We start from the raw sequence: 26,579 nt of genomic DNA, 5'->3' as shown, positions 1-26,579 counted from the left end.
GGACTCCACCTACAGGAGCTCTGTGAGCAGGCATTAGTCCTACTGCCATCGTGGGCTTCAGAGGTGGGCACAGGCCGATGCCACGAGACCTGTGAGTAGGCGCCAGGCCCCAACCCTGCTATTCCAGGAGCCTGCGAAGGACCACCGTAGCAGCAAACCCCATAGCAAGGGGACAACGCCCAGTACCTGATGAAGAAAGGGGCAGCAAGCATCCGAACTACAAAAACAGCCCTAGATCCCGGAAAAGACGGCAGAGTGGAAGGAGTTGAGCTCAGCTCCTCTCAGGAAAACACCGAGATCACAACTGCTGACAACCATCAATAGAAAAGACGGGAGCCTACCAAAACAGAGATTTTACAGACTAAGAAGAAGCCATAATAAGAGCTCAAGAGGAAGGGTACTTTCCTGACCTAATCAATCCCATAGCTGCTGGGCAGGTGACCTACAAACTGGAAAATGACTATACTGCAGAGGTTCTCCTGCAAGACTGAGTGTCCTGAGCCCCACGTCAGTCTCCCCAGCCTGAGGGCAAGGCATCAGGAAGAAGAAACCCCAAAGCATTTGGCTCCAGTGTGGGAGCTCCTTGGGACTAGGGGAAATGACAGATTTCACTCTTGCAGGACACACACGGTTTCACATACACTACAATCAGGACTACTCTGCCCAGTAGGGCCCTCATTCAGATTCAACAGAGAAATCAAAAGTTTTACAGACAAGCAAAAGCTAAGAGAATTCAGTACCACAAATCCTAAAGGAACTTCTCTAGGTAGGAAAGAAAAGGCCACAACAAGATTCAAGAAAATTACAAACAGGGAACTCACCAGTGAAGGCAAACATGAAGTTAGGAAATCACCCACACACAAATGTACCAAAGCAGCAATCATGAGAAGGAGAGAGTATGGGTACAGGATATTGGAAATGTGTCTGAGACATCAGTAACTGAAAACAATCTGGTACATATATAGACTGCTATATCAAAATCTAATGGGAGCCACAAACCAAAAATCTACAGCAGATACACACACAAAAAAGAAAAAGCAATCCAAACACATCACTAAAGATAGGCATCAAATCACAGGAGAGGGGGGAAAAAGACCTTCAAAAATACCCAAGACAATTAACAAAATGGCAATAAGAAATATTCATATTGATAATCACCTTAACTGTAAATGGATTAAATGCTCTAACCAAAAGACACAAATTGAATGGATATAAAAGCAAAACCTATGTACATACTGTCTATAAGAGACTAACTTCAGATCTAGGGCCCTATACAGACTGAAAGAGAGGGAATGGAAAAAGGTATTCCATGCAAATGGAAATCGAAAGAAAGCTGGAGTAGCAACCCTCATGTCAGACAAAACAGACTTTAAAATAAAGACTAGTACAAGAGACAAGGAAGGACTCTACGTAATGATCAAGGGATCAATCCAAGAAGAAGATATAACAATTGTACATATATATACACCCAACATCAGATCAGATCAGATCAGTTGCTCAGTCGTGTCCGACTCTTTGTGACCCCATGAATCGCAGCATGCCAGGCCTCCCTGTCTATCACCAACTCCCGGAGTTCACTCAGACTCACGTCCATCGAGTCAGTGATGCCATCCAGCCATCTCATCCTCTGTCGTCCCCTTCTCCTCCTGCCCCCAATCCTTCCCAGCATCAGTCTTTTCCAATGAGTCAACTCTTCACATGAGGTGGCCAAAGTACTGGAGTTTCAGCTTTAGCATCATTCCTTCCAAAGAAATCCCAGAGCTGATCTCCTTCAGAATGGACTGGTTGGATCTCCTTGCAGTCCAAGGGACTCTCAAGAGTCTTCTGCAACACCACAGTTCAAAAGCATCAATTCTTTGGCACTCAGCCTTCTTCACAGTCCAACTCTCACATCCATAAATGGCCACAGGAAAAACCATAGCCTTGACTAGATGAACCTTTGTTGGCAAAGTAATGTCTCTGCTTTTCAATATGCTATCTAGGTTGGTCATAACTTTCCTTCCAAGGAGTAAGCGTCTTTTAATTTCATGGCTGCAGTCACCATCTGCAGTGATTTTGGAGCCCAGAAAAATAAAGTCTGACACTATTTCCACTGTTTCCCCATCTATTTCCCATGAAGTGATGGGACCGGATGCCTAACATAGGAGCCTTTTAATATATAAGGCAAGTGCTAACAGCCGGAAAAGGAGAAATAGACACAATAATAATGGGTGACTTTAACACACTACTCTCATACATGGACAGAGCATCCAGACAGAAAATCAAGAATGAAACACAGGCCTTAACTGATATTTATAGAACATTCCATCTGAAAGCTGCAGAATACACTTTTTTCTCAAATGCATGTGGAACATTCTCTAGGATGGATCACATCTTGGGCCACAAATCAAGCCTTGGTAAATTTTAGAAAATTGAAATTAAACATCTTTTCCAACCACAATGCTAGCAGTTAGACATCAATTACTAGGGGAAAAACCTTTAAAAACACAAACACATGGAGATTGAACAATATGTTACTAAACAACCAATGGATCACTGAAGAAATCAAGAAAAAAATTACCCAGAGACAAATAACAATGAAAACATAGCTATCCAAACCACTGGGACGCAGCAAAACCATTTCTAAGAGGGAAGTTTATAGCAATACAATCCTACCTCAGGAGACAAGAGAAATTCCAATAAACAACCTAGCCTTATACCTAAAACAACTAAAGAGGAACAAACAAAATCCCAAGTTAGCAGAAGGAAAGAAAACATAAAGATCAGAGCAGAAATGAATGAAATAGAAATGAAAACAGTAGCAAAGATCAATGGAACTTAAAGCTGATTCTTTGAGAAGATAAGCAAATTGATAAACCTTTAGGCACACTCATCAAGAAAAAAAAGGGAGAGGACTCAAATCCATAAAATCAGAAATGAAAAAGAAGTTACAACAGAAATACAAATGACCAGGAGAGACTACTACTCACCAATAAATTGGACAACCTAGAAAAAAATGGACAAATTCTTAAAGGATACAACCTCTCAACACTGAATCAGGAAGACATAGAAAATATGAAGAGACCAATCACAAGTACTGAAATTTAAACACAGATTAAAAAACTTCCAACAAACAAAAGTTCAGGACCAGATGGCTTCACAGCAAACTCCATCAAACATTTAGAGAAGAGTTAACACTTATCATTTTGAAAATCTTCCAGAACTGCAGAGGAGGGAACACTCTCAAACTCATTTTATGAGGCCATCGTAATCCTGATGCCAAAACCAGACAAAATACACCACACACACAAAAAAGAAAATTACCAGCCAATATCACTGATGAACATAGATGCAAAACTACTAGCAAATCAAACCCAAAAATACATTAAAAGGAGCATACATTATGATCAAGCAGGATTTATCCTAGGGATGCAAGGATTCTTTAATACCTGCAAATCAATCAGTGTGATACACTACATTAACAAACTGAAGAATAAAAACCATATGATCATCTCAATAGATACAGACAAAGCTTCTGACAAAATTCAACATCTATTTATGATAAAAGCCCTCCAGAAAGTGGGACTTGAACTCCATATAATAAAAGCTGTATAAGACAAACCCACAGCTACATCATTCTCAATGGTAAAAAGCCAAAAGCGTTTCTTCTAAGATAGAAACAAGGCAAGGAAATCCACTGGCACCACTTCCATTCAATGTAGTTTTGGAAGTCCTAGCCATGGCAATCAGAGAAAAGAAATAAAAATAATCCAAATTGGAAAAGAAGATATGAAACTGTCACTGTTTACAGATGACCTGATAATATACATAGAAAATCCTAAAGATGTCACCAGAAAAATACAAGAGCTAATCAATCAGTGTGGTAAAGTTGCAAGATACAAATGCACAGGCATCTCTCGCATTCCTATACAGTAACAACAAAAGATCAGAAAGAGAAATTAAGGAAACAATCCCGATTACTATCACACCAAAAATAATAAAATACCTACTAAGGAGACAAAAGACATCTACTCAGAAAATTATAAGACACTGATGAAAGAAATCAGATAGGATGCAGGTGGAAGATTCTACTGTGTTACTGGATTGGAAGAATCAATATTGTCAAAATGAATATACTAAACATCCACCCCACTGTTCACTGCAGCATTATTTACAATAGCCAAGACATGGAAGCCATCTAATTGTCCATTGACAGAGGAAGGGATAAAGAAGATGTGGTACATATATGCACTGGAATATTACTCAGCCATAAAAAAGAATGAAATAATGCCATTTGCAGCAACATGGATAGAACTAGAGATTACCATAAGAAGTGAAGTAAGTCAGACAGAGAAAGACAAATATGATGTCACTCATGTGGAATCTAATTTTTAAAAAGATACCAACAAACTTTTTCATAAATCAGGAACAGATTTACAGATATCAAAAACTAACTTATGTCACCAGAAGGGAAACATGGCAGGGGAGGGATAAATCGAGAGCTTGGGACAAACACACACACACACTAATAGATGTGAGACAGATAACCAAGAAGGCTGTACTGCACAGCAGAGGGAACTCTGTGCAGTATTCCATGATAATCTAGATGAGAAAAGAATCTTAAAAACGAAGGACTATGTGTATAACTGAATCACTTTACTGTACACCTGAAACTAACAAAACTCCAAACCCCAAATACATGCCAATAAGATTAAAATATTAAAAATGCTCACATCTTATATCCCCCTCATGTCAATTCCAAGAATTAGCTGTCAATGAATAATTAGAGTTATAGAATATTTCTATGCAAAAATGTTCATTCGCATCATTATCATTGTGAGAAAATGAAATCACCTAAAAGTTAAAATCAAAAGTTGGGGATAAATAGTTTCATAAATTATTGTACATCACAACATATACTGAGTATACTAACAATACACAGCAAAGCAAACGCAATCAGATAAGACTGGCACCAACCGACAGACGCAGTGACAGGTCTCCAATTTGAGTGTTTCTTGGGTCTTGCCCTGTTTACCCCTTTATTTAGAATCAGAGCATCTTTCTTGAAGGAACAATTTGTCTTAAGGACACTGCAATACGAAGGGATGAGGATAGAAGCCAGGAACCTTGCTCTATCACTTGCTGTTCTTCCTTGGACAAATCATCCCTCCTTTATGGGTCTCAGAACCCCCATTAAGGAAATGCAAAGTCTGGACCACATCATCACAGAGGGCTCTGTAGCCGAAATGACCATGAGTCTATGCCCCCTCCTCTCTCAACAACAGTTTCCCCTCTTTAAAATGAGAGAGAGGGTCAAATGATTTTTCAGCTTCGAATATAGATGAGCATAAAAATAGAAACTGTTCCCGATGAACTCATTTGTCACAGGAATACTTTTTGACTCACACTGGGCCAGGCTGGTCACCTCTCTCCCAACTCTTGGCTCAGGCCCCAAACTGTGGTTGCAGCTCTCACCGGGAGGAAAGTGGAGGCGGCCACTCCTCTGTGGGTGGGTGCCACCACATCCCAACTGGATGCTCCAGTTTTACCATAAACACTCGAATCACTCCCGCTACATCCGAGTGTGCTAAGAAGAAAATGGTGACCAAGACCACACCCACTAATTTTCCAGGTGTGGACAACGAAAGAGATTATTAAATGCTTAAAGGTCATAACTTACCTTGTCAGGAACGTCTCATCTTCCATCTTCCCCTAGGCTTTAGCCATACTCTCTAAACGTGTGTGCTCTCTAGGATTTTACATGCCAGCCTCCTGCCCCAGACACTTCTCCTGGCCACCTCCCTGCCCCTTCTCATCCCTCAGTTCTGTGCATTGATGAAGATCCCTCCACAGAGTCTTCTCCAACCCTTTGCCTGGACCCTCAGGGAACTCTGTCCTTTCCTTTAAAAAGCATCGCTCTTCAACTTGCCAGCTTCCATACCTGACTCTAAGCTCTGAGGTTAAGGGACCTCGTCTACAAAGATCATCCAAGAACCTCCACATCTAGTTCAGGGCTCAGCACATGATAGGAGCTCAACTACTGAGTAAAATGGAGAAGGGCTTGGCAATGCACTCCAGTATTCCTGCCTGGAGAATCCCATGGACAGAGGAGCCTGGAGGGGCTACAGTGCATGGGGTCGCAAGAGTCAGACACAACTTAGTGACTAAACCCCCACCACCACTGAGTAAAAGAATGAGAAATACAATGCAATAGAACACAGTGAAGCTTGTAGGGGAGTGCTGACGCAACCAGGACAGTGGATTGTCCAACACCCAGGGGTGATCGTGGGCCAGTAAGTTGGAGACACCTGCAGGGGTGGCTGCAGAGGGCGGTGCACTGGCCTACCTACCTTTTTGGTCTTCACTGTAGAAGCGCAGCAATCTCCACCGTCATAGTTGCAGAAGGCGCGGTTGTTGATGGCATCACAGTAATTGTCTCCCATGAAGGGCTGGAGAGAGGCAGGAAGAAGGGAGGCCTGATTAGCATCCTGGAGTGAGCAGCGACTGGCTTCTGTAAATATCCCGCTGTCTCTCTTCTTCTCACAAACCTCTGAGTCAGCCTACCTGGCTTCAAATCCCTACACCCTTTTGGACAAATCATCACGTTGGCCATTTTTAAAACCTCTTAACTAGCCCACTAACCTCAGATATGCAGATGACACCACCCTTATGGCAGAAAGTGAAGAGGAACTAAAAAGCCTCTTGATGAAAGTGAAAGAGGAGAGTGAAAAACTTGGCTTAAAGCTCTACATTCAGAAAACTAAGATCATGGCATCTGGTCCCATCACTTCATGGGAAATAGATGGGGAAACAGTAGAAACAGTGTCAGACTTTATTTTTCTGGGCTCCAAAATCACTGCAGATGGTGACTGCAGCCATGAAATTAAAAGATGATTACTCCTTGGAAGGAAAGTTATGACCAACCTAGATAGCATATTTAAAAGCAGAGACATTACTTTGCCAACAAAGGTCCGTCTAGTCAAGGCTATGGTTTTTCCAGCGGTCATGTATGGATGTGAGAGTTGGACTGTGAAGAAAGCTGAGCACCAAAGAATTGATGCTTTCGAACTGTGGTGTTGGAGAAGACTTGAGAGTCCCTTGGACTGCACGGAGATCCAACCAGCCCATTCTAAAGGAGATCAGCCCTTGGGTGTTCTTCGGAAGGAATGATGCTAAAGCGGAAACTCCAGTACTTTGGCCACCTCATGCAAAGAGTTGACTCACTGGAAAAGACTCTGATGCTGAGAGGGATTGGGGGCAGGAGAAGAAGGGGACAACAGAGGATGAGATGGCTGGATGGCATCACCAACTTGATGGACATAAGTCTGAGTGAACTCTGGGAGTTGGTGATGGACAGGGAGGCCCGGTGTGCTGCAATTCATGAGGTCACAAAGAGTCAGACATGACTGAGCCACTGAACTGAACTAGCCAAGATTTTTCCCCACTCAACTACAGTTACGCTAGAAGACACACACTTTATGCTGAGTGTGCAAAAGCACAGGATAGACCACTATGTCCTCCTGAAGCACGGTGCTCCTTTCTCTTGGAGAAATAAGAAAATCTGACCCCTCCCCTACTTTCCTGGTAGTAGATATTTACAACCATAATTTACAATAAAAACATATGCAAATACACTGGGAAGCTGAATGTAAACTACATAGAACTAGAGAGACTGAACATAAGAATTCATAGGGGTTTGGCACAACGGTTGGTGTGTGATTGCGGGCGCTTTCTCCTCTCACACGAGAGTATAGATATACTGGACGTCACACACCTTCCATGTTTGTTTTCCTCTTGTTCTCAAAAAAACACGTGAGGTAGGCATGGCTCTTCGTACTTTACACATTAAGACCTTGAGGCTCAGAGCAAACTGGCAGAGGCAGAGTAGAGATTTCAGTCTAAGCTGACATCTCATTTTTCTTTACCCTTCTGGGTTATATCTAGAATATGCCGATTTCTCTCTTTTCTTCCCTGTGTTTCTCCAACTCTGTGATGCTTGAAAGATGAGGAAAAGATGATGGCGTTATTACTGATCTGAACCCAGAGTCAGCTTAGGGCAGAGGCAGGGGTCTCTGCCACCTCCAGCAATTGCATTTCCCGCCTGAACACTTAGCAGACTGTCTAACCTGGTTGGCTACTCGGTCCTTTTGAGTAAGTGGCTTATTGTCTCTGGGCCTCAGGGCTCCCAGTGGTAAAATAAAGAGGCAGGATTAGACCACTGTTTCCTCAAAGTAATGAACATTCCCCTCCTCTCATCAGAGGTAATACTGTGTAACCCTTTAATATAGAAAGGAAATGAAAATGAAACTTCTCTGATTAAAGTTCGGGTTGGGAGTCTCTGATGCTCAGTGACTTGTTGATGAGAAAGAAGATGTCAACAGCTGGCTAAGACCCCTGCATCCCAGCACAAGCTCTGTGATCCAGTGGTCTCTCCCTCCCATCCTGACTTCCTGTGGGCTTGCTTTGGGGAGAACCAAATTCACAAGGAGTCCAGCCTGTGTGGCATCCTTGTCTCTCGCATCTGTGCTCCAGATTCACAGAAGCTTTATGCTACCAACTCTTGAAGCCTGATTCCATTTCATCACTACCCTATTAGGGTCTAAAAAAGATCTTAGCAAGACAGAGCCAAGAACAGAGAGAGCACACTGCGTGTGCACATACGCAAGGCTGTGAACTCTGGTGGGACTCCGCCCTGTGACTGCCATAACGGACACATTAACCACATTCATATTGGAGCAGAGAGGCACCAACCACAAAGGATAAGCCCTTTGCTCTTTTCTGAGCCTTAGGAGATCTGTCTGGGGCTCTCTTTTCTATGTTCTTTCTCATATCATATATAAGGACTAATCACAGAAACCAAATGTCCTTTTTGTAAAATAAAAGAACTGGCTTGGTAAAGGAGTAGCTGGAGAAAAAGAGGAAGAAGAAAAATAAAATAAAAGTGTTTCCTTTTTTTATTGGGCCACTGAAAAGTATCTCCAGTCTCATTACCAGCTACTCTCTGCTATGTACCCTTTCCTGCTGCTATATCCATCCATCCACCCACCCAACCATCTATCCATTCATCCATTCATCTTCTGTGCAATCCTATCTGTTGAACACCAACTATGTGTCACACACTGTGCTTAAAAAAAAAAAAAAAAAAGGATGTAATAATGAGTAATAATGTATTGGGTTGGCTAAAACATTGGATTTTCCCTACAAAGTTATAAACTAATCTGAATGAACTTTTTGGCCATCCCAATAGAGCCCCTCCTCCTCCAGGCCTTACACTGTAGTGAGGAGGCAGACTTTGTTCAAAGGCTCACTTATCTAATTGCTGATTTTAACTTTGATAAGAGCTTGGGAGGAAAGGTACATGACGCTGTTAGAATTAAGAGCAGGAAGATCTGACCTAATTGGAGAACTCCATGAAGGAGTCTCTGAGGAAATGATTGTTTCAGCTGAGATCATAAGATGAGTAGGAGTTAATCAGATGGGAGATTAATCAGGGGGTGGAGAAGGGAGGCTTTCTATAGAGAGAGAATCACATGTGAGAAGCTCTACAACTTAGAGGTTTCTTCTCTCTCTGGTGTTTCTCACGCTGCTACTTCTACTAACGGTGTGTTCCGGAAAACAATTCACCCTTCAAGATAGAGCTCAAACATCACCCTTGCAAAATGCCTTCCCTATAACCCCTGGGGCTCCGTGTGCTTCTGTAGCTTCCTGGACCTGCTTTGCTGATAGCTCTTGGTATATCAGTTTAAAATTCTTCTTTATCTTTATCTTCTTTATCCTTATGGACAGGGAATGTATGTCATCCATTTTTATATCTTAGATTTCCTAGCAAAATGCTGGCAATTTGAGCAAACCTTTATCAAATATGTTTTCCTTACATGTTTATCTTGTAAAATGATCAGTAAAAGGATGGACAGATGGATGGAGGAAAGGTAAGAAGATGTCTAGATGAGTCAAGACAGCGTAGTTACCTTTCTCACGTGACTAAAACCATTGCACTCTCGGAACCTAGACCAGTGCTGGGCACAGAATAGGCCCCCAGTGAAGCTCTGATAGACACACAATTAAATTACTAATTTAGACACAGCTTGAGGCAGAGAGTAGGGGGGCTCGAGGTTCCCAAAGCATTTATCAATCTTGGCTCCTGAAGATATTCCAGGATGATAGCTTCTCCCTGGACCCAGCATTTGTGTCTTTTCTAAGCATACTTTTCAGCCCAGATAAGAGACAAACTATTAGAAGGCAAGGGGGATGAGGGGCACCTGCAAGGGCAAAGACGATAAGCATCACTTGGCACAGCTCAGAGCCGGGCAGGTGAGGGTCTCCAAGGTCTTAGTGCTGAGTCAAAGGAGGGATCGAATTCTGCTGTCACACGGGTCGCCCAGACTGCCGACTCGGCAGAAGACATGCCCAGGTAACCCAAGCTTCCTTTCTCTGAAATGCTGGACCGATCCAGAGAGATGGCAGGATGCAACTGTCTTGGGCCCTTGGCTTCGGTTTTGCCATTTCTGCTGAATCTTGGGAGAAAGGGAGTTCTTAAAAACTACAGTGTCCTGTGCCTTAAGAAGATGCCACAGGAGGTCCCTAACCCACACATAGAAAGAAATAGGACGCGGGGACTGTCCTGTGACATTGACAGGTCAGGGGTGGTCTGTGGGCAGGAGTGGCCCGTGGAGGAGAAAATTCACAGGCCTGGAAGTCAGGAGACCTGGGTTCATGCTCCAGCTCTACGTCTGTTATGCTGTGCAGCCTTGGACTGCTCCATCCCCCCCAGCCCTCTTCCAGTCTACCCAACAAACGAGGAGGCTAGATCACATTAAGAGCCGTTCCAGTTTGGCATCCCATCAAACGCTGGAGCTGGCTGCTAGTTAGGTGTCAGTCTCCCCATCATTTAGAAGAGCATTTTGGTTGGGACATTTGAAGAATTCCATCAAATACGAAGTTTCCTAAGCAGTCTAGTCCTTTCCACCTGGCTTTTCCTGAGAGAGATCTGAGGGGACCACAGAGATGTGGACATCCACCTGGATGGGATCTGGGGCTTCCTTTTGATGCCAGCTGAAAAGACTCAGGTGGGCACAGAGGTGCACAGAATGTCTCTGACCTCCAAGGACAGCACCCCCTTGAGAACACAGGTGACGGGCCAAGTACCCTGGCGCTGCCCCTCCCCAAGCTTATCACTGATACCCAGGGACAGAGCTTCAAAATGCCAAGTTCCAAGGGATGGCTTCTCTGAAGGGTCAGAGGAGCTGTTCCGCCTCCGGCTCTAAGCGGTTGGGATAAGGTGCCCCCTATCTCCTCTGGAGTTGATGAACACATGAATGACAAAGACGTGAGGCAGAAGTGATCTGAAGCTAATGGTGTCAGAAAAAGTAGAAATTAAAAAAAAGAAACCTGCCTCATGTGGTTCTGAAAAGTTAAACGAGTCGATGCTGGTAAAATGTCTGGCGTATTACAGCTGCTAAATCATGGACTCTCTCACTCCCACTCTCCCTTTCAGAGGCAACATTATATTGAGCCAGAAATACCTGGTCTGGGATCCTGACTCTGTTAGCCATTCAGTGTGTGTCTGAATGTGTTTGTTGCCCTCTCTGCATCAGTTTCATGAGCTGTAAAACAGGCCTGCTGACTCCTATCCAAGAAGTCTGTTAAAGGGGTATTTAAAGCACTTAGCAGGCATAGGAAATGTTACCATGATTAACAATAAGAGGGATAACCATAGTTGGGACCATTTTGAGGAACTCACCTCACAACCTTTGACACAGTAAATCAGAGCAGGGTGAGGATACCACTTGAGACCAGCCGTGCAGACAACTCTCTGCAGAGAGAGGGAGAAAGAGGTTAGATGGGTTTGCGGCTGCGAGGGAGCCATCACTTCACCGGAATCACATTCAACGCCCATGTTCCCTTCTTGGATCTTCTGAGTCTTAACCTCACCCTGGCATTTACATGGAGAATCTGCCCCGGTACCTGCCTGAACTGGAGCCACAAGATTAATGTTTGTGTTCACTGTAGGGGGTCGTGATTCTGTATTTCTCTGGCAGGAATACGAGAGGAGGAGAAGCAGACCTGCAGGATGGGGACATGACCGGAAAGGCACTTCAGGAAATTCCTGGCTGTCTGCCCCGTGGCTAGAGTTGGGGATAAGGCGGGAGGAAGGGTAGAGTGTGTGTGTGTCTATGTGTGTGTGCACACGCATGCACTTGCACACGTGAGCACATGCATGCCCAAGTACGTGGCTGCAGCAGGGAGGTGGAGCAAGGCATGGAACAGGACTGCCCAAAGTCGACGCTGAGGACCACCCTAATCACAATCGCACGGGAGCACGCTGAAACGGCAGCCTCTTCACTGCCTTGGGTCTAGGGTGTCTAAATCCCTGAAGCCAGGACTTGGGCCTCTTGTGTTTCAAAAACAAGCTTTCCCAGATGATTCTGATACACACTACAGTTTGAGAGTGGTGGGCTGGAAGATGCATGAATGCACCTTTGGTTTGGAACACCGGAGAGGCAGAAAACCCTTTCTGCTTCCACCTGCCGCCACCATACAGGCCAGCTCACCACTTGGGGTCACAAGAGTCGGGCAGGACTTGGCGACTAAACCACCGCCACCACCGTTCCCGAGGCACCCACACTCCCATCTCTGTGACTCTGGCCCTACTGCTCCCTTCCCGCCGGCCTTCCTCATCTTGTCACCTGGAGGATCTTCAGTTACCTCTTACGTTTCTGTGCAGGACTACCTTCCTCAGTACTCTGTCATGGCCTGTGTGGGGCAAGGACCTAAAGAAGAGTGCTGGGTGTGCTAAGGCGCTTCAGTCGTGGCAGATTCTTTGTGACCCCAGGGGCTGTAGCCCACCAGGCTCCTCTGTCCATGGAATTCTCCAATCAAGAATACTGCAGTGGGTTGCCATGCCCTCCTCCAGGGGATCTTCCCGACTCAGGGATAGAACCTGCATCTCTCATGTCTCTTACATTGGCAGGAGGTTCTTTACCATTAGCACCACCTGGGAAGTGGATGTGTGTATAACTGACTCACTCTGCTGTACATCTGAAAGTAACACATTGTAAATTAACTATGTTGTTGTTAGTGGCTAACTCTTCGCAACCCATGGACTACAGCATGCCAAGCTTCACTGTCTTTCATTATCTCCTGGAATTTGCTCAAACTCAGGTCCATTGAATCAGTGATGCCATCAAGCCATCTCATTCTCTGTCGCCTCCTTCTCCTCCAATAAATAAATAAATAGCATATAAATTTAGAATTAAAAAAAAAAAAGACTACCTTCCTCTGTGATGATTTCCCCAACCCCCTCAGGCAGAACTTAAGATATATGTATATACATTCACTTATAGCCACCCTTAATACAATTATTATTCTAATGACAACTAAAACGTATGGAGTGCATTTATGGTGCTATTTACTTTATTCATTTTCTTATTTATTTCTCACCAGCATGCAGGGGGTGGGGTGGGCATTAATCTTGTGTCATAAGGAGAAGAAATTCCCCAAGCTCCACAGTTGTTAAGTGAAGAAACCAACATATGAAACTAAGCATATTTTTTAGGAACGATTTAAGGTGGCTCATAACATAAAATCCAACACAGTAATTTTTTAAGGAGGTGAAAAAATAAAGATAAACACAACCAGGAAAATCAAACAGCATCAGGCCTGGGGCTAAGGTCGCAATCCCAAAAGCTCCCTTTTCTATTCCGCCATAGATGCCCTACTTTTCATGCCAGATTACAATGATTTATCTATTTATCTATTTTTAATCTTTTAGCCATGCCATGAAGCATCTGGGATCTTAGCTTTCTGAATATCGATCAAATTTACGCTTCCTATATTGGAAGCACAGAGTCTTAACCATGGGATGCCAGGGAGATCCTACAATGATTTATTTTTAAAAAATTAATTAAAATAACCTGGAGGCAAATGCTTAGCTTGGTTATGACAGGTAACTTTGTGTCAGGGAGCAGCCATTGAAGTCTCCATGGTCAGGGCTCAGCAGAGTGCCAGTTGATTAATTTTAATTAAGAAACGAGCACTCACAAGGGTCAGACTGTGGAAAATCCATGTGACCAGCCCATTCTCTCCCCAAGGGCAGACCTATATGGGAGCAAAGCTGTGATGAGGTTTCCTGGTGAGCGTGGGATCACACGACTCCAGGATTTGGCTGAGGTTGGACTGGGGACCTTGCTTCTCTGTCCCATTTCTCTGGTTCACCCTGGGTCTTCTATGCCTAGAATGGTGCCTAGTACATGGAGGATGATCAGTCAATATTTATGTTATATATGAATGGATCCATCTCAAAATAGAGATGATTTTACCAAGGGACACTTGTTGTTTTCTTTACTTGTCTTCCTGGGCTCCTCTGGTGGCTCAGACAGTAAAGAAGCTGTCTTCAATGTGGGAGACCCAGGTTTGATCCTGAGGTTGGAAAGATCTCATGGAGAAGGGAATGGCTACCCATTCCAAATGGCTACCCACTCCAGTATTCTCTGGAGAATTTCATGAAGAAAGGAGCCTGGTGGTCTACAGTCCACGTGGTTGCAAAGAGTGGGACATGGCTGAGCAATTAATACTTTCACTTTTTCTTCCAGAGCAGCCGAAAAGCATTTGGAAAGCCCAGCAGCGTGTCTAGCTTAGAGGACCAGTTTAGTGTACACTGAATTAATTACAGATCTCAGACAAACAACCTAACTTAGGACCTGCCAACTACAGTCTCACAAGGTGAAATCTACTCGTTAGCCCCTCCTGCCTCTGTTGACACTGTCCGCCTTCCCTAAAACACAAGGTGATGTGTGGGAAAGATTGAGCACTGAGGCGTGACAGACACGGCTGCACTTCTGACTTGAAATTTCCACTGAGGTTAGGTTTTCCCATCTGCAAAATGGGTCCTGAAAATGTCACAGGCTTGTGAAGATGCATTAAGAGAAAGTATGTGGAAATGGTTAATCCAAGACTAACAGCTGTGGGTAAGAGGGCAGGCCTAGTTTTAGACATCTCTGCTCGCCCCCATCCCCACCCCCAAGGTTCAGGATGGAGCATAGCAAACAAATGCATGTTGATCCAGTGAAGGAACGTGAGAAGTCTAGTCCCTTCCTTCCAGCTCAGCTACTTTCTCACCCCGCTGCTTCCTAACCCCAGGGGCCAGAAGTGGAGGGGACTACCTGCTTTCATCATCTAGCAAGTTTTAACCAGACTTCCATCTCTGGGTCTGAGTGTCTGTTCCTGGCCAACGTTCAGGGATGTTGGAGGAACATTTAGGCTATGGTTTAAAAAAAAAAAAAACGCGCAAAGAGTTGGACACGACTGAGCGACTGAACCGAACTCAAGTAGTAGAAAACAGCAGGGTCAGGATCCACAAGGGATTCGACGCCCATCCCCACCCCCTGTTTATTTGAGACCTAATTTAATCCATCCGTGGGAGTGTCTCGGTGTGGTTGTACAAGTTTCTGTCAGTTGAGGTTTACCTGACGTGAGTTCAGAAAAAGGACTTTTATACTATCTGCATGAGCCTATTTACGTTTCCAAGTCTTCTGGATTTTCCACTATTCCTCAGGGCTGCACGCCCCACCTGTCTCCCTACAGGGCCTCTCTGTCTGCCAGGAGGAGTGGGAAAGGGGAGGCAGCAGGAGCTGAAGGAAAGGCTAGGCTGTTTACACCATGTGCTGGGAGACCCCAGATGGGTCCCCACAGAGGCCAGCCTTGCTCCTCTTGATGCCAGTGAGACCTCCAGCCCAGTCAGAGCCCTTTCAGACGAGGCTTTGTAAGACAGCTTTGTTTCCTGCCTTTCTGCACAGGAAGAACAGACTGTCTCTTCTTGGCTGCAGTGACCATCACCACCACCCCTAACACCAGCACCATCATCCTCACCATAGCACCCCCACTACCACCCTCATATCAACAGCACCATCACCACATCATCAGCCAGGACCATTAACAGCTCCATCACGGCTTTCCCCTCGCCTCCTCAACACAAAACCCTCTGTTAAGCACATGTTACGCTCCAAGCCTTGTGCTCAGAATTCTCATTTCATTTAACATTTACCATAACTATGATATCAGTCCATATATACGATATAGGTACTTTTTTCATGCATACAGCAAAATGATTCAGTTATCTTTTCAGATTATATTCTAAAATAGGTTATTTCATTGAGTATAACTCCCTGTGGGTTGTGCTAAGTCGCTTCAGTCGTGTCTGACTCTGCGACCCTGTGGACTGCAGCCCACCAGGCTCCTCTGTCCATGGGATTCTCCAGGCAAGAATACTGAGTGGGTTGTCATTCCCGCCTCATAATTCCCTATGCTATATACTAAATCCTTGTTGCTTATTTACTTTAGACATAGTAGTTTGTATCTGTTACCCTCATACTCCTATATGTCCTTGCCTCCCTCCCTCTCCCCTTTTGTAACCAGTTTGTTTTCTGTATCTGTGAGTCCGTTTCTTTTCTGTATATAGATTCATCTGTGCGGTTTCTAGATTTCACATATATGTGATATCATACAATATTTATGTACAATTTTTGATGCTGGTTTATGCAAGAGGAAACTGAGGTACAGAGAAGTTAAATAACCTGCCCCAAATCATACACATAGGTAACGACAGTCAGGAATTAAACTCATATCTGTCCTATTTCCAGATTTATAACTTGAAAACTATATTCTCCTTCAAAACCCTCTAGCTCCCAAACCGGTAAGCATAAAACCACTTACTCTTTTGACAGATGGGAAGACCAAGGTTAAGAAAGGTGGAGGGGCTTTGAGACAAATGCAGCAGAAGCAGAGTGTTTAAAAGCTGAACCCCAGAGAAGACGGACTCAAGCAGAGCCAAAGATGTGAGAAAGAGTCTTAGAAGAACCCCCTTGTCCCAAGCCCAGACCTGATACCCCTCTGATGTCTTCTAGGACAAGTCCTCCTTTCTCCTTTATTTTTCCTTATTTATAGGACCTTCTGTGGGTCAGCTGCATAAGCTGTTTGCTTTTCCTTTTTTATCAGTTACTGAGCTTCTGGCTTTCTTCTGTGTAAGTTTTTTTTTTTTTTTTTTAACCTAGGTATTTTCCACCCTGTATCCCTTGTTTGAAGAACGCCTTCCATTTTGAGGTACCTAATCTATGTTCATTGAAAGAGTTGATGAATAAATGACCAAATGAGTGAATGTATAAGTGCATCCCAGAGTGAATGAGAAATTGCTGGTCTCGGAACACATCTCCCCACCTCCGGGCTTCCCCTGCCGGGCACAGGACGTCTCCTTCTACATGCTGTGTAGACTGGACTTTGTCTTCACTCAGAACAAACACAGACTGGACTTTGTCTTCACTCAGAACCATTCTACCTCTGATCTTTAGAGCCTGATACCTTCTCTTCCAGGAATGAACTGTGCATCCTTTGTCTGATGTATTGCACTTGTTTATTACTTATAGTGTGTAAGATGGTTGTCTCGTAGGACAGAACGCGTCAGCCTTAGTCCTGGGCGCTAATCCTGATTCCATCACCAAGTTACGTGCACTGGGCAGTGACAACCTCGGAGAACTTCAGCTTCTTCCTCTGTAAAGTGGTGATAATGTTGATCTCACTGGAGTTTAATGAATTCCTCACAAAACGTGCCTGTCATGTCACAACAGAGGGTCAGTATGTGGTGCTTTCCCGTTCCTTAACTCCCTCTCTCTCCTCCTCCTCAACTCTCCTTTCCTCTCTCCCTTTCTCTTTCCTTTCCTCCCATCCTCTTTCCAGAAGCTCTTAAAGAAGCCAAGATCCCAGCTGTTGTTGTTGTTGTTCAGTCGCTCCGTCGTGTTGGACTCTTTGGGACCCCATGGACTGCAGCACGCCAGGCTGCCCCATCCTTCACCATTTCCTGGAGTTGATGGTATGATCCTAGCTACCGGGAGGCATTATGCCCCTCTGAGATTGTGGGCTGCACTTCCTATTGGGGAGCTTTCTTGGCACCCTAAGCAGGGGGACTGCAGGGCAGACTGGAGGTGCTCCTTAGGGGCTGATGCAGGAGGGGCTGCCCCCTGAATTCTGAAGGTCCAGAATTTGAAGGTCCAGCTTCAAAGAGTGTCTCATCCAGAGGTGGCAAGCCAACAGCTTCTAGGCTACACAGCCCACAGAAATGTCTAGTGTGGCACACGAAGTGCTCAAAGTCAAATTAGTTGCCCATATTTTAAAAATGAGAGACTTCATATTTTAAAGACTTCAGATTTCTTATATCCAAGGAAACAAGGAAAATCTGGCCACACTGAGCCCACATTTCCATGCTGTCACACTCAGCTGGTAGCTCCCCCTTTGGCAGCCAGAGTGTGTTTCTCAGTTGACCACAGTCCCCACCATTCCCTGCAGCCTGTCCAGCCTTAAGCCCGAGGGCTATTTGCATCTATCACAGAGTTTGCACTGTCCTATTGATTATATCGAAGGAAGGTTTCTCTGTATCTTCACTGTTTTGCGAAGTGCATGTGTGGCAAAAGGCTTGAAAAGGGGGAGAGCTTGAAAGAAAGGACAGGACAGAGTGTTTTTCTCTGAAGGTAAAACATATGGCTACAAAAGAATTTCTTTGGATATATATGCTAAGATTCCAGCTACATGAAGTTCAAAACTAAGCAAAACCAACAGAAGAGACCTTGGCGGTGGAGGCGCTGCCTGGCGTGGAAAGGTGTCTGAGAAGCTGTACAGGTCCCCACCCCGATCTGGACCTCACGAGTGGACACAGCACACAAACTGACCAAGCCTTATGCTTAAGATTAGCGTGCGAGCTTTATGTCAATAAGAAAGTGACTGCATCTGCAATACCTTATTTCTTGGGTTGGGTAGCACATACACAGGCATGTTTTATTTCAGTCTTGCTGTTTTGTCTATACTACCACAACCACGGCACTTCAGCGTTTAGAATACAAAGCAACACACTTGGTCTGCTTCGCCCATTTATCCCACCTACCTGGTTCCCATCGGGTTTTAAGTCTGTGACTCTTGATTTCAGTCTAACTCTCATTTCACAGAAGGGGAATCTCTGGCACATGCAGCAAGCAGGTGCCTGGGCTGTCTTGAACCTCGGTCCCTTGACTCAGCCACTGCAAACAGGAGCATCTGCTGTGCCCTGGGCCCCAGAGGGCATGCCAGGGTCAACACGGTGAGCATGGGCCTACCCTCACAAAGGCCACTCACCCAGCACACGAGCTCAGTGTCGATATTCCAAGTCACCTGGGTGGTCCTTGTTCTCCTCATATGTGCCAACCTACGTCTAATGCCTAAAACAGAGCCTGCTATGTGGTGAGCGCCCGGAGTGGGCCGCAGCGGGCTCCCAGGGCCTCATGAGAGGCAACGGTGCCCATCTCTTCCGACTTGTGTTTAGCGACAGTCACTTGGAGCACCAGCAGCCTGCTGTGGTGGGAATATTTACACCGCGGCAATGGGCAAGTGCTACATATCAGAGGGTGTATCTGTGGGGAGAGCTGGCTGTCAGCTACTTAAGCGATGGTGAACATTTCCCCTTTATTATTAGTATCGTGGAGGCTGTAGGCAGCTAGAGGTAACAGCAGCATCAAACTGACCTGGATCCCTCTTCAGTTCCTTGTAGGGAAAAGGTTTCCATGTACAAGATGCCATTTCCTCTACTGGAGAAAGGGAGGCTAATTCCCACCTCATGGATTGTGCGTGTGTGCATGTGTGTGTGTGTGCGTGTGTGGTGGAGACAGGAGTGCAAATGAAGCCAGGAAGGTGTCTGATCCGATGCGGGTTCACAGCGGGTGTCCATTACACATCAGTGCTCGCCTCTCACTCTCTTACACGGGGACAAATGTGACAGTGGTTGGTGCAAAGCCTTGCCCTGACACCCACCTCGTGCTGGTGCTCGGAGCAAGCCCTCTGAAAGCAGAGGGGCCATCGGGGCCGGCTCCGGCCCAGCCCCACCAGCCCTGCAGCTCTGTGTCTGCAGCTCTCGCCACAACGGGGGCAAGGGTGCAGCAGAGGCCAGCGTTTCTGCCCGATTCCTGGAAATCATCAATCTCTGCCCTTCGCCCTCCTCCCTTTTTCTACCACATTTTTTTTCCTCCTGGATAATGAGGCCTCCGGAGACCAGTGGAGGTCTGAACCTCGTTACGGCTCTCCGGGTAGGCCGGCATCAATAAGGGCCGGCGGACCGGGGACCTGGGTGGGGGCAGGGGCGGGCAGGCGGCGGGTGGGCGACTGAGGAGGGGGGCTTTGCAGACTTTCAAATCCCTGGATTTATTTCACCATGAATTATAACTGAACTCTTTAGTGCCCGGGGCTCATGGAGGGAAGGGTGGAATTCAGCCAACAGGCAGAGGGCAGAGGGGTGGGGCGCCCTGGTCTGGGTCCCAGGCAAAGAAGACCTCCGGCCTTGGGATGTGAGAGAGGTCTCTGGTGTCCACTCTGTGCAGAGGTAGGTCCCCTGCCTTTGGTGCATGAAGAGATCGGTGGAGGGAAGGGTGCTAAGGGAGGGTGGGGTGGCGTAGAAAGAACTCCCAGTCAAGATCCTGGTGCTGCTTCCTGTGTGACCCTGGCCCAGCCCCCTCCCTCTCTGATCCTGTGTTTCCATCTGTACAGTGAAGGGCGTGTGTTGATGATCTCCATCTGCCTTGAGATTGATGTATGGCCTCTGTGTGGGCACCTGGGTGTGTACACGGGACACTCAGTGAGATCCTATGTGGGGCTCTGGGTGGGGAGTGGGGAAAAGCACGCTGAGTGTGAAAAACAGATGAAGGAGCCCAAGGTCAGGGAAACAGAGTGGTCTCTTGGATGTGTGCAAGAGTCAAGCAGAGAGACAGACAGACAGACAGACAGGACAACAGGGATGGAGGCAAAGAAGGTGGGCAGGAAGGAGGTGGAAAGAGGTATAGAGGTCTCAGGAGAAGGAAGAGAGAAACAGTGAAAACAGAGGCAGGCAGTTCTTGTATCTCCTTGTATCCGGAAAAACTTTGTGGTCCTCTTGACGAGTGGTACCTTCATGAGACTAGCAGGATCTTCTGCAAAAATATGTGCTTGGTTGCATGTTCTCTGTCTTCACCAAAATCACATCTATCCTGACCTTGCCCTTACCTCCTGGGAGTGGTTTCTCAGAGCTATCTAAGATGCTATCTCCCGGGCTATAGTCCTCATTTGCCCCCAGTAAAACTTCACTCACAACTCTTTAAAAAAAAAAAGAATAAAAAAACAGAGGCAGGAAAAGGGGCACTAAGTTGGAGACGGGCAGAGAGTGGCGGCAGAAGCGGGGGGGGGCGGGGGGGGGCGGCAGCCCTGAGGTGCGGGGGGCAGCAGAGGGGCTGGCAGGCCAGCCAGCAGGGAGTGCTGAGTAAGCCCTCACCACCGCGCCCTCAGCTCGTCTGGGAAAGAGTACACCTGGTATCAGGTTCTGCCAGCTCTCCAAGTGGGATCTGCGATGGGCAGGCGGGCAGACGGGAGCCCTCCCAGTGCCTCAGCAGAAAGGCTGGTGGAGAGACACAGCTGAACCTTCGCGGCGCCCCCGTCTCCATCTCTCACTTCCTCCCGTGCGCGGAGCCAATGCCCCAGAGCTGCCACATAGCACCAGGGATCGTGCTGCCCCGGGGGGCATGAGTGGGGTCCACATCGGCACTGGGGGCTCTGGTTGATCAGGTGACACATAGGAACATGGGGCTGGCCAATTCTGATGGGAACTTGGCCTTCCACACCTGCCTGGCGCCGTGGGGCGAGCACAGCCCTTGGACTCAGGCTTGGGGTCAAACCCTCCTACCGGACCACCGCCCACCCCCGAGGGCTAGTGCTCGGGGAGAGGATGCAGACAGTGGGCCTCGCTCCACCGGACCATCCTGAGGTCTAAACAGACTTGTGTGCTAAGTACTGGGTGCGCAAACACGGGAGGTGCTTCATACACAATTGGTATTGCTAGTTCCCCGTATCACATATTAATTGTTTTCCACCACACAAGTGAAGCATGAGAAAGATACCAGAAGCCCCGGCTATGGAGTGTCCATGAGCTTCTACCAGAGAAGCCGTGAACCCTGCCCCAACAAGTGAGGACGTTCCTGCCAGGCAGACGCAGCTTTGGGGTCTTCTCTGCTCCTTCACCCCAGCTGTTCTTGGAGCCTCAGTCTCATTTGTAAGCGAAGTGCTTTGTCCTCTTACTCCCTGGCCGTCATCGGGATTCAGTGGGACGCTACATGACAGCCTTAGCACAGTGGTTGCCAGGGGGGAAGGACTAAATGTTTAAGGCTTGGAGAATTGACAGTGAACCCGTGTCTGCCCCACAGAGCAGGTGTGGCCATCAGATGCTTTCCCGTATGGAGAGGGACCAACTCAGGACCAGGGCGTGTAGATGGTCAGTGAGGTCGTTTTCCTCCCAGTCACTCACCTGCACTCGCGTGGGGTTCAGCCAGTGCGGGATGTCGCGGACGCTCACGTTCACTGGCAGGACAATGGACTCGCTGTTGTGGTCCAGGCAGGAGGTGGTGCACTCTGACCCTGCAGGGAAGCAGAGAGGGAGGTTGCGGCTCAACCCCTGTCTCCTGATGCCAAAGACCGCCCCTCCCCCCACTGGAATGCACCCGCTGCTCCCTGGGCCCCATTGGTCTGGGCCATCCCTCCCTCAGGGGCAGCGGGAAAGAGAGAACCCCCGCCTCCAGTAGGGCCACCTCTGGTCTCCCTGACAACTCTCTTGTCTCCTGTCCAGCTGACACCACCGCCACGCTCATCAGCCCTGGGCCCAGTTTGCTCTTACTCCTCCTCTGTTCAGAAACCCTTCCAGGGTTGCCCACATCCAGGACAAAGTGCAAAACAAACCCCTCTGTCCAGCATCCATGGCCTCCCATGGTCTGGTCAACCCTGTCTCCCATGAACCACCTCACACACTCCCACTAACTGGACTGCGCTTGGCTTTCCACCCAAATCCCCCATGTCACAGCTTCTAAACTCTTGCCCCTGTGTATCTTTTCTCCTGAATTGTCCCACTGATTGGCCTTCTCAAGGTCAAATCCTACCAGCTCTTCAAAGCCCAGGTCGGATCCTCCGAGAAGCTCGCCCTGATTTCTGCAGCTGACTGAGAGCAGCGTTTGCCATTGGTGAATCCCACTCCAGAGCTGGCCCTGCCCCCTGTCCCTCCTTTCCGCGGTTACAGTAATGCCCTAGGAGGGCAAGGATGGGGTCGAGTCCTCTCTGAGCCTAAGCCAGCGCCTGACACACAAGGTCTGCTCTGCGGGCATCAGCCAAGTGAGCGGTGAGTGTGTGAATGCCCCATCAGCAGTAACCACACTCTCCTCCCCCAGGGCTGGCGCTCACACCCTCCTCTGTGCTCTCAAGATCCTTCCCCCGACTCTTCAACGGGTGCATGACAATCAACGATCTTTCAGACCTTAATCCAAGTGCCCTTTCTTGGAGGAGACCTCCACTCCTGACAACCCAAACCCTCTCCCAGGCACCCGTCACAGACTTTGTCGCTGTGGTACCAAAAGTTCTCTTCCCTGCTTGCCTGTAACTCCATGAGGCCAGTGCTATCTGTGCCCCTTTCTATGCCCAGAGCCTGGCACTGTGCATGGTGGATGGCAGGCACTCGATAAATATTTGTGAAGTGAGTGAAAGAGACAAGAGTGAGCAACTGCATAGATGGTTGAGGAAACGAATGAGTGAATGAATGAAGGGCACAATGAATGAATGATGAGTAGGCATTTAGGTATCCCAGAGAGCAGGAAGTGGGTACATAAACGAGTGAGTGGATGAATAAAGGACTGAATAAGTGGCTAAAGGAATGAAAACATGAATCAGGCAGTGAGTCAGTGAAGGCACCATGACCAACAGAGACAGGGTCAGTACACAGAAGCCCTGGGTCCAGGCACTTCTCCAGCTGACCTTCAAGCTGTGGGTGGGCAAGACGAATGAAATTGGACTGATTCATTCTCTGTCCTGACCTCAGTGATTCTCAAGTCTCCTTAAAACCAAGCTTATCCCATGGGATGTCCCCAGGACTCCAGAAAGGTCCTCATTCATATGGACAGAGAACAGACATGTCACAATCTCACCAGGGCCCTATGGAGGTCATTCCCCTGCCTTAGTATCAAGACCACCCTCGAACACTGAATGGTTTACGAGTCAACTTTCTTGAAAAATATCCTCCGCTGTTAGCCAGTCCAAAGGCTCCCTTCCAGACGTGTGTACGTGTATAAACAGAATGCATATATGTGTATGCTGCTGCTACTGCTAAGTCGCTTCAGTCGTGTCCGACTCTGTGCGACCCCATAGACGGCAGCCCACCAGGCTCCCCCGTCCCTGGGATTCTCCAGGCAAGAACACTGGAGTGGGTTGCCATTTCCTTCTCCATATATGTATATGCATACATGCAAATATAGGTGCATATTTAGATATTTGTATATGTACATATATTTTATCAGGGCCCTTCTGTTGCCATCTTGTCATTCTCTTCAATCTAAGCGAGTCACAAAGTCTGAAGAGGGGGCTGGGGTGGAATGGCAGATCCGGGACAATCTTTAGAATCTCTTTACTTTACACACGGGGCCCCTGAACCCAGAAAAGGCAGGGGTGGGAGTATTTCTGGTCTGGTCAGCTGGCTTTCACCTGCGACTCACCACCCCTGCACACCCAGCCCTTAAGATCGCGGTCCTCACACCCATCTTGGGGGTGAAAGAGTGACGTGTGCAGTGCTTGAGTTCCAGAGCTGGGGAGGAGGGGGCCGTGAATGAAAGCCCACGCCTCTCCGGCTCCCAAACCCCGTGACGCATACAGTGGAAACACAGAAGGGAGAGAAGAGAAGGTGGCGGCCATGGAAGGGGACAGAGAGAGGTGAAGGGTGAGCAGAGAGAAAAGAAGCCCGCAGAAAGACATAAAAAGAAGAGATGAGAGTCCGAGGTGGGGGTCCCTTGGCCCTCAGAGAGACTCCGTGGTGTGTGTGTGAATCAGGAGATCGATTTTAAAGATTTCAGGGAGCCAGGCTGTGATGGGAAAATCTTTTTGGAGAAACAAGACACCACCTCTGAGAAACAGACAAAGGCTGTTCACCCCAAAAGGGGGAATAAATAAACCTGGTTCACCGAGGAGGCCACGGCTGCCCTGTGCAGCAGACACGGCTCAATCCCTCTCTCCCGGTGGCGGGCTCCGCTCTGCCCTCCCCCGCCACAGCGCTGGGCCTCAGGACCAGGCGGCCTGTTGTGATGTATGAGCCCTAATTGGCATCATTACAGATCGCTGATCTCACCGGGCCCCCGTCTCCCCCTCCCAGGAGGAGCCAGGAGGTGGCAGCAGCCTTGGTGGCTGTCACAACTTTCTGGGAGTTTCTGAGAGGGGACACAGGCCTCCCCAGGCCCTCGGCCTGGAGGCAGATGCTCCAAGCAGCTCCAGAAAGGGGGCCCCAGCCCCCAAGCCAGCCGCCTACCTCACCCCTGCCCTGCTTAGGAGGCCTCTGGTCAGGGTCCCTTTCCTTGAGGGACGTCTCCCCGGGGAGGGCTCAGCCCAGGGTGTGGGTGGAAGGACCACGAGCAGGAGTGTCGGGTGGGTGGGGGAAGCTTTGCCCCTCTCTGCTTCAGCATCCCCTTCAGAGGCCCTGGGGAGGGGGCGTTTACTCTCTCAGCCCCCTCCAGCAGACCCCCACCCCCCACCCCAGGTGACCATGCTCATAAAACCACACCGGCATGGCAGTGAGAACAGGGGGTAAAGAGGCAGGGAAGGGGATTCCGCGTCAGACAGACAGCTTTCCCTGTCTGCTTTGACCACGAGAAAGCTCAGGGAGTGAAGGAAAGGCTACTGTCATCACTACCCCTTCTCCCCGCCACCACCTCTCGACCAGCCTGCTGGCTAGCAGAGGGCCAGGCATTCTGGCTCCCTTGCGTGTGTCTGCGACTTGCACATACACAACAGGTACAAAGTGGCCACGTGACGTACCTGCGTACGTGTGTGTGTGAGCTACACGTAGGGTTACGGGTGACGTATCTGGGCGGTGTCTGGCTGATGCGTCCGTGCTAGGCGTGAGCTCACCGCACGATGGGTGCATTTGCGTCGGTTGTGAAGCATGCACGCTTGCTCGTTTGTGCATACAGGAATATATGAGCTTGAAAGCATCGGTGGATGCAGACATGCAGGCGGTCTGGTTTTAATCAGGATTTTTTTTTCTCCTGGGGTTGCTCAATGCCAGGCATGAGTATGACGGCGTATTCATTTTTGTGCGTGTCCTGACTGAGTCAGGGGCAGGGGCCCCATCACAGACAGAAGTGTCCAGAGCCATGCACACCCCTCAGGAATGATGGAGAAAGCCTTGACCTTGGGATGGAGCAGCCAACGCTACTGGCCACCACTCCACCTGTTGCCACACCTTTCTAGAATGCCTATACTGGCAGACCCAATGAGATCCCCCCCTCTGCAAAGCTCCTGCTTAGGGTCCTTTGGATCGGTGGCTCCATTAGATCTTAAACTACCTTGGGAATCAGCAGGGAGGGGAACCATGCCCTTGGATGTTTTCTGAGGCATGCTGCACTAATGCGGGAGGGCTGATCCTTACTCTAAGTTCAGCTGAAGAACCTCTGTGCGAGGCTCTGCGTTTCCATCTTTCAAAGGAAGTGGTCAGGCCCCCTAACCCCTCTGCTCCCCAGCTGTGGGCCTCCCTTCTGGACGTGAAA

General features: G+C 47.8%; 1 protein-coding gene across 1 annotated transcript in view; it reads right to left on the bottom strand.

Annotated features, from left to right (window-relative positions):
* The window catches only part of PAPPA (pappalysin 1), a 267,860-nt gene that overhangs the window by 18,997 nt on the left and 222,284 nt on the right, over nucleotides 1-26,579 (bottom strand). Inside the window, exons 19-21 of the mRNA XM_070795369.1 lie at nucleotides 22,316-22,425; nucleotides 11,720-11,791; nucleotides 6,330-6,428 (exon numbers count right to left, since the gene is read on the bottom strand). Of these exons, the coding sequence (XP_070651470.1) occupies nucleotides 6,330-6,428; nucleotides 11,720-11,791; nucleotides 22,316-22,425 (281 nt within the window). The remainder of the gene's footprint in view (nucleotides 1-6,329; nucleotides 6,429-11,719; nucleotides 11,792-22,315; nucleotides 22,426-26,579) is intronic.

This window comes from Bos indicus, chromosome 8 (genome assembly GCF_029378745.1).
Source record: "Bos indicus isolate NIAB-ARS_2022 breed Sahiwal x Tharparkar chromosome 8, NIAB-ARS_B.indTharparkar_mat_pri_1.0, whole genome shotgun sequence".
Lineage (NCBI taxonomy): Eukaryota > Metazoa > Chordata > Mammalia > Artiodactyla > Bovidae > Bos > Bos indicus.
Note: the sequence above shows the minus strand (reverse complement) of the source record. Positions and strands in the feature narration are given on the sequence as shown.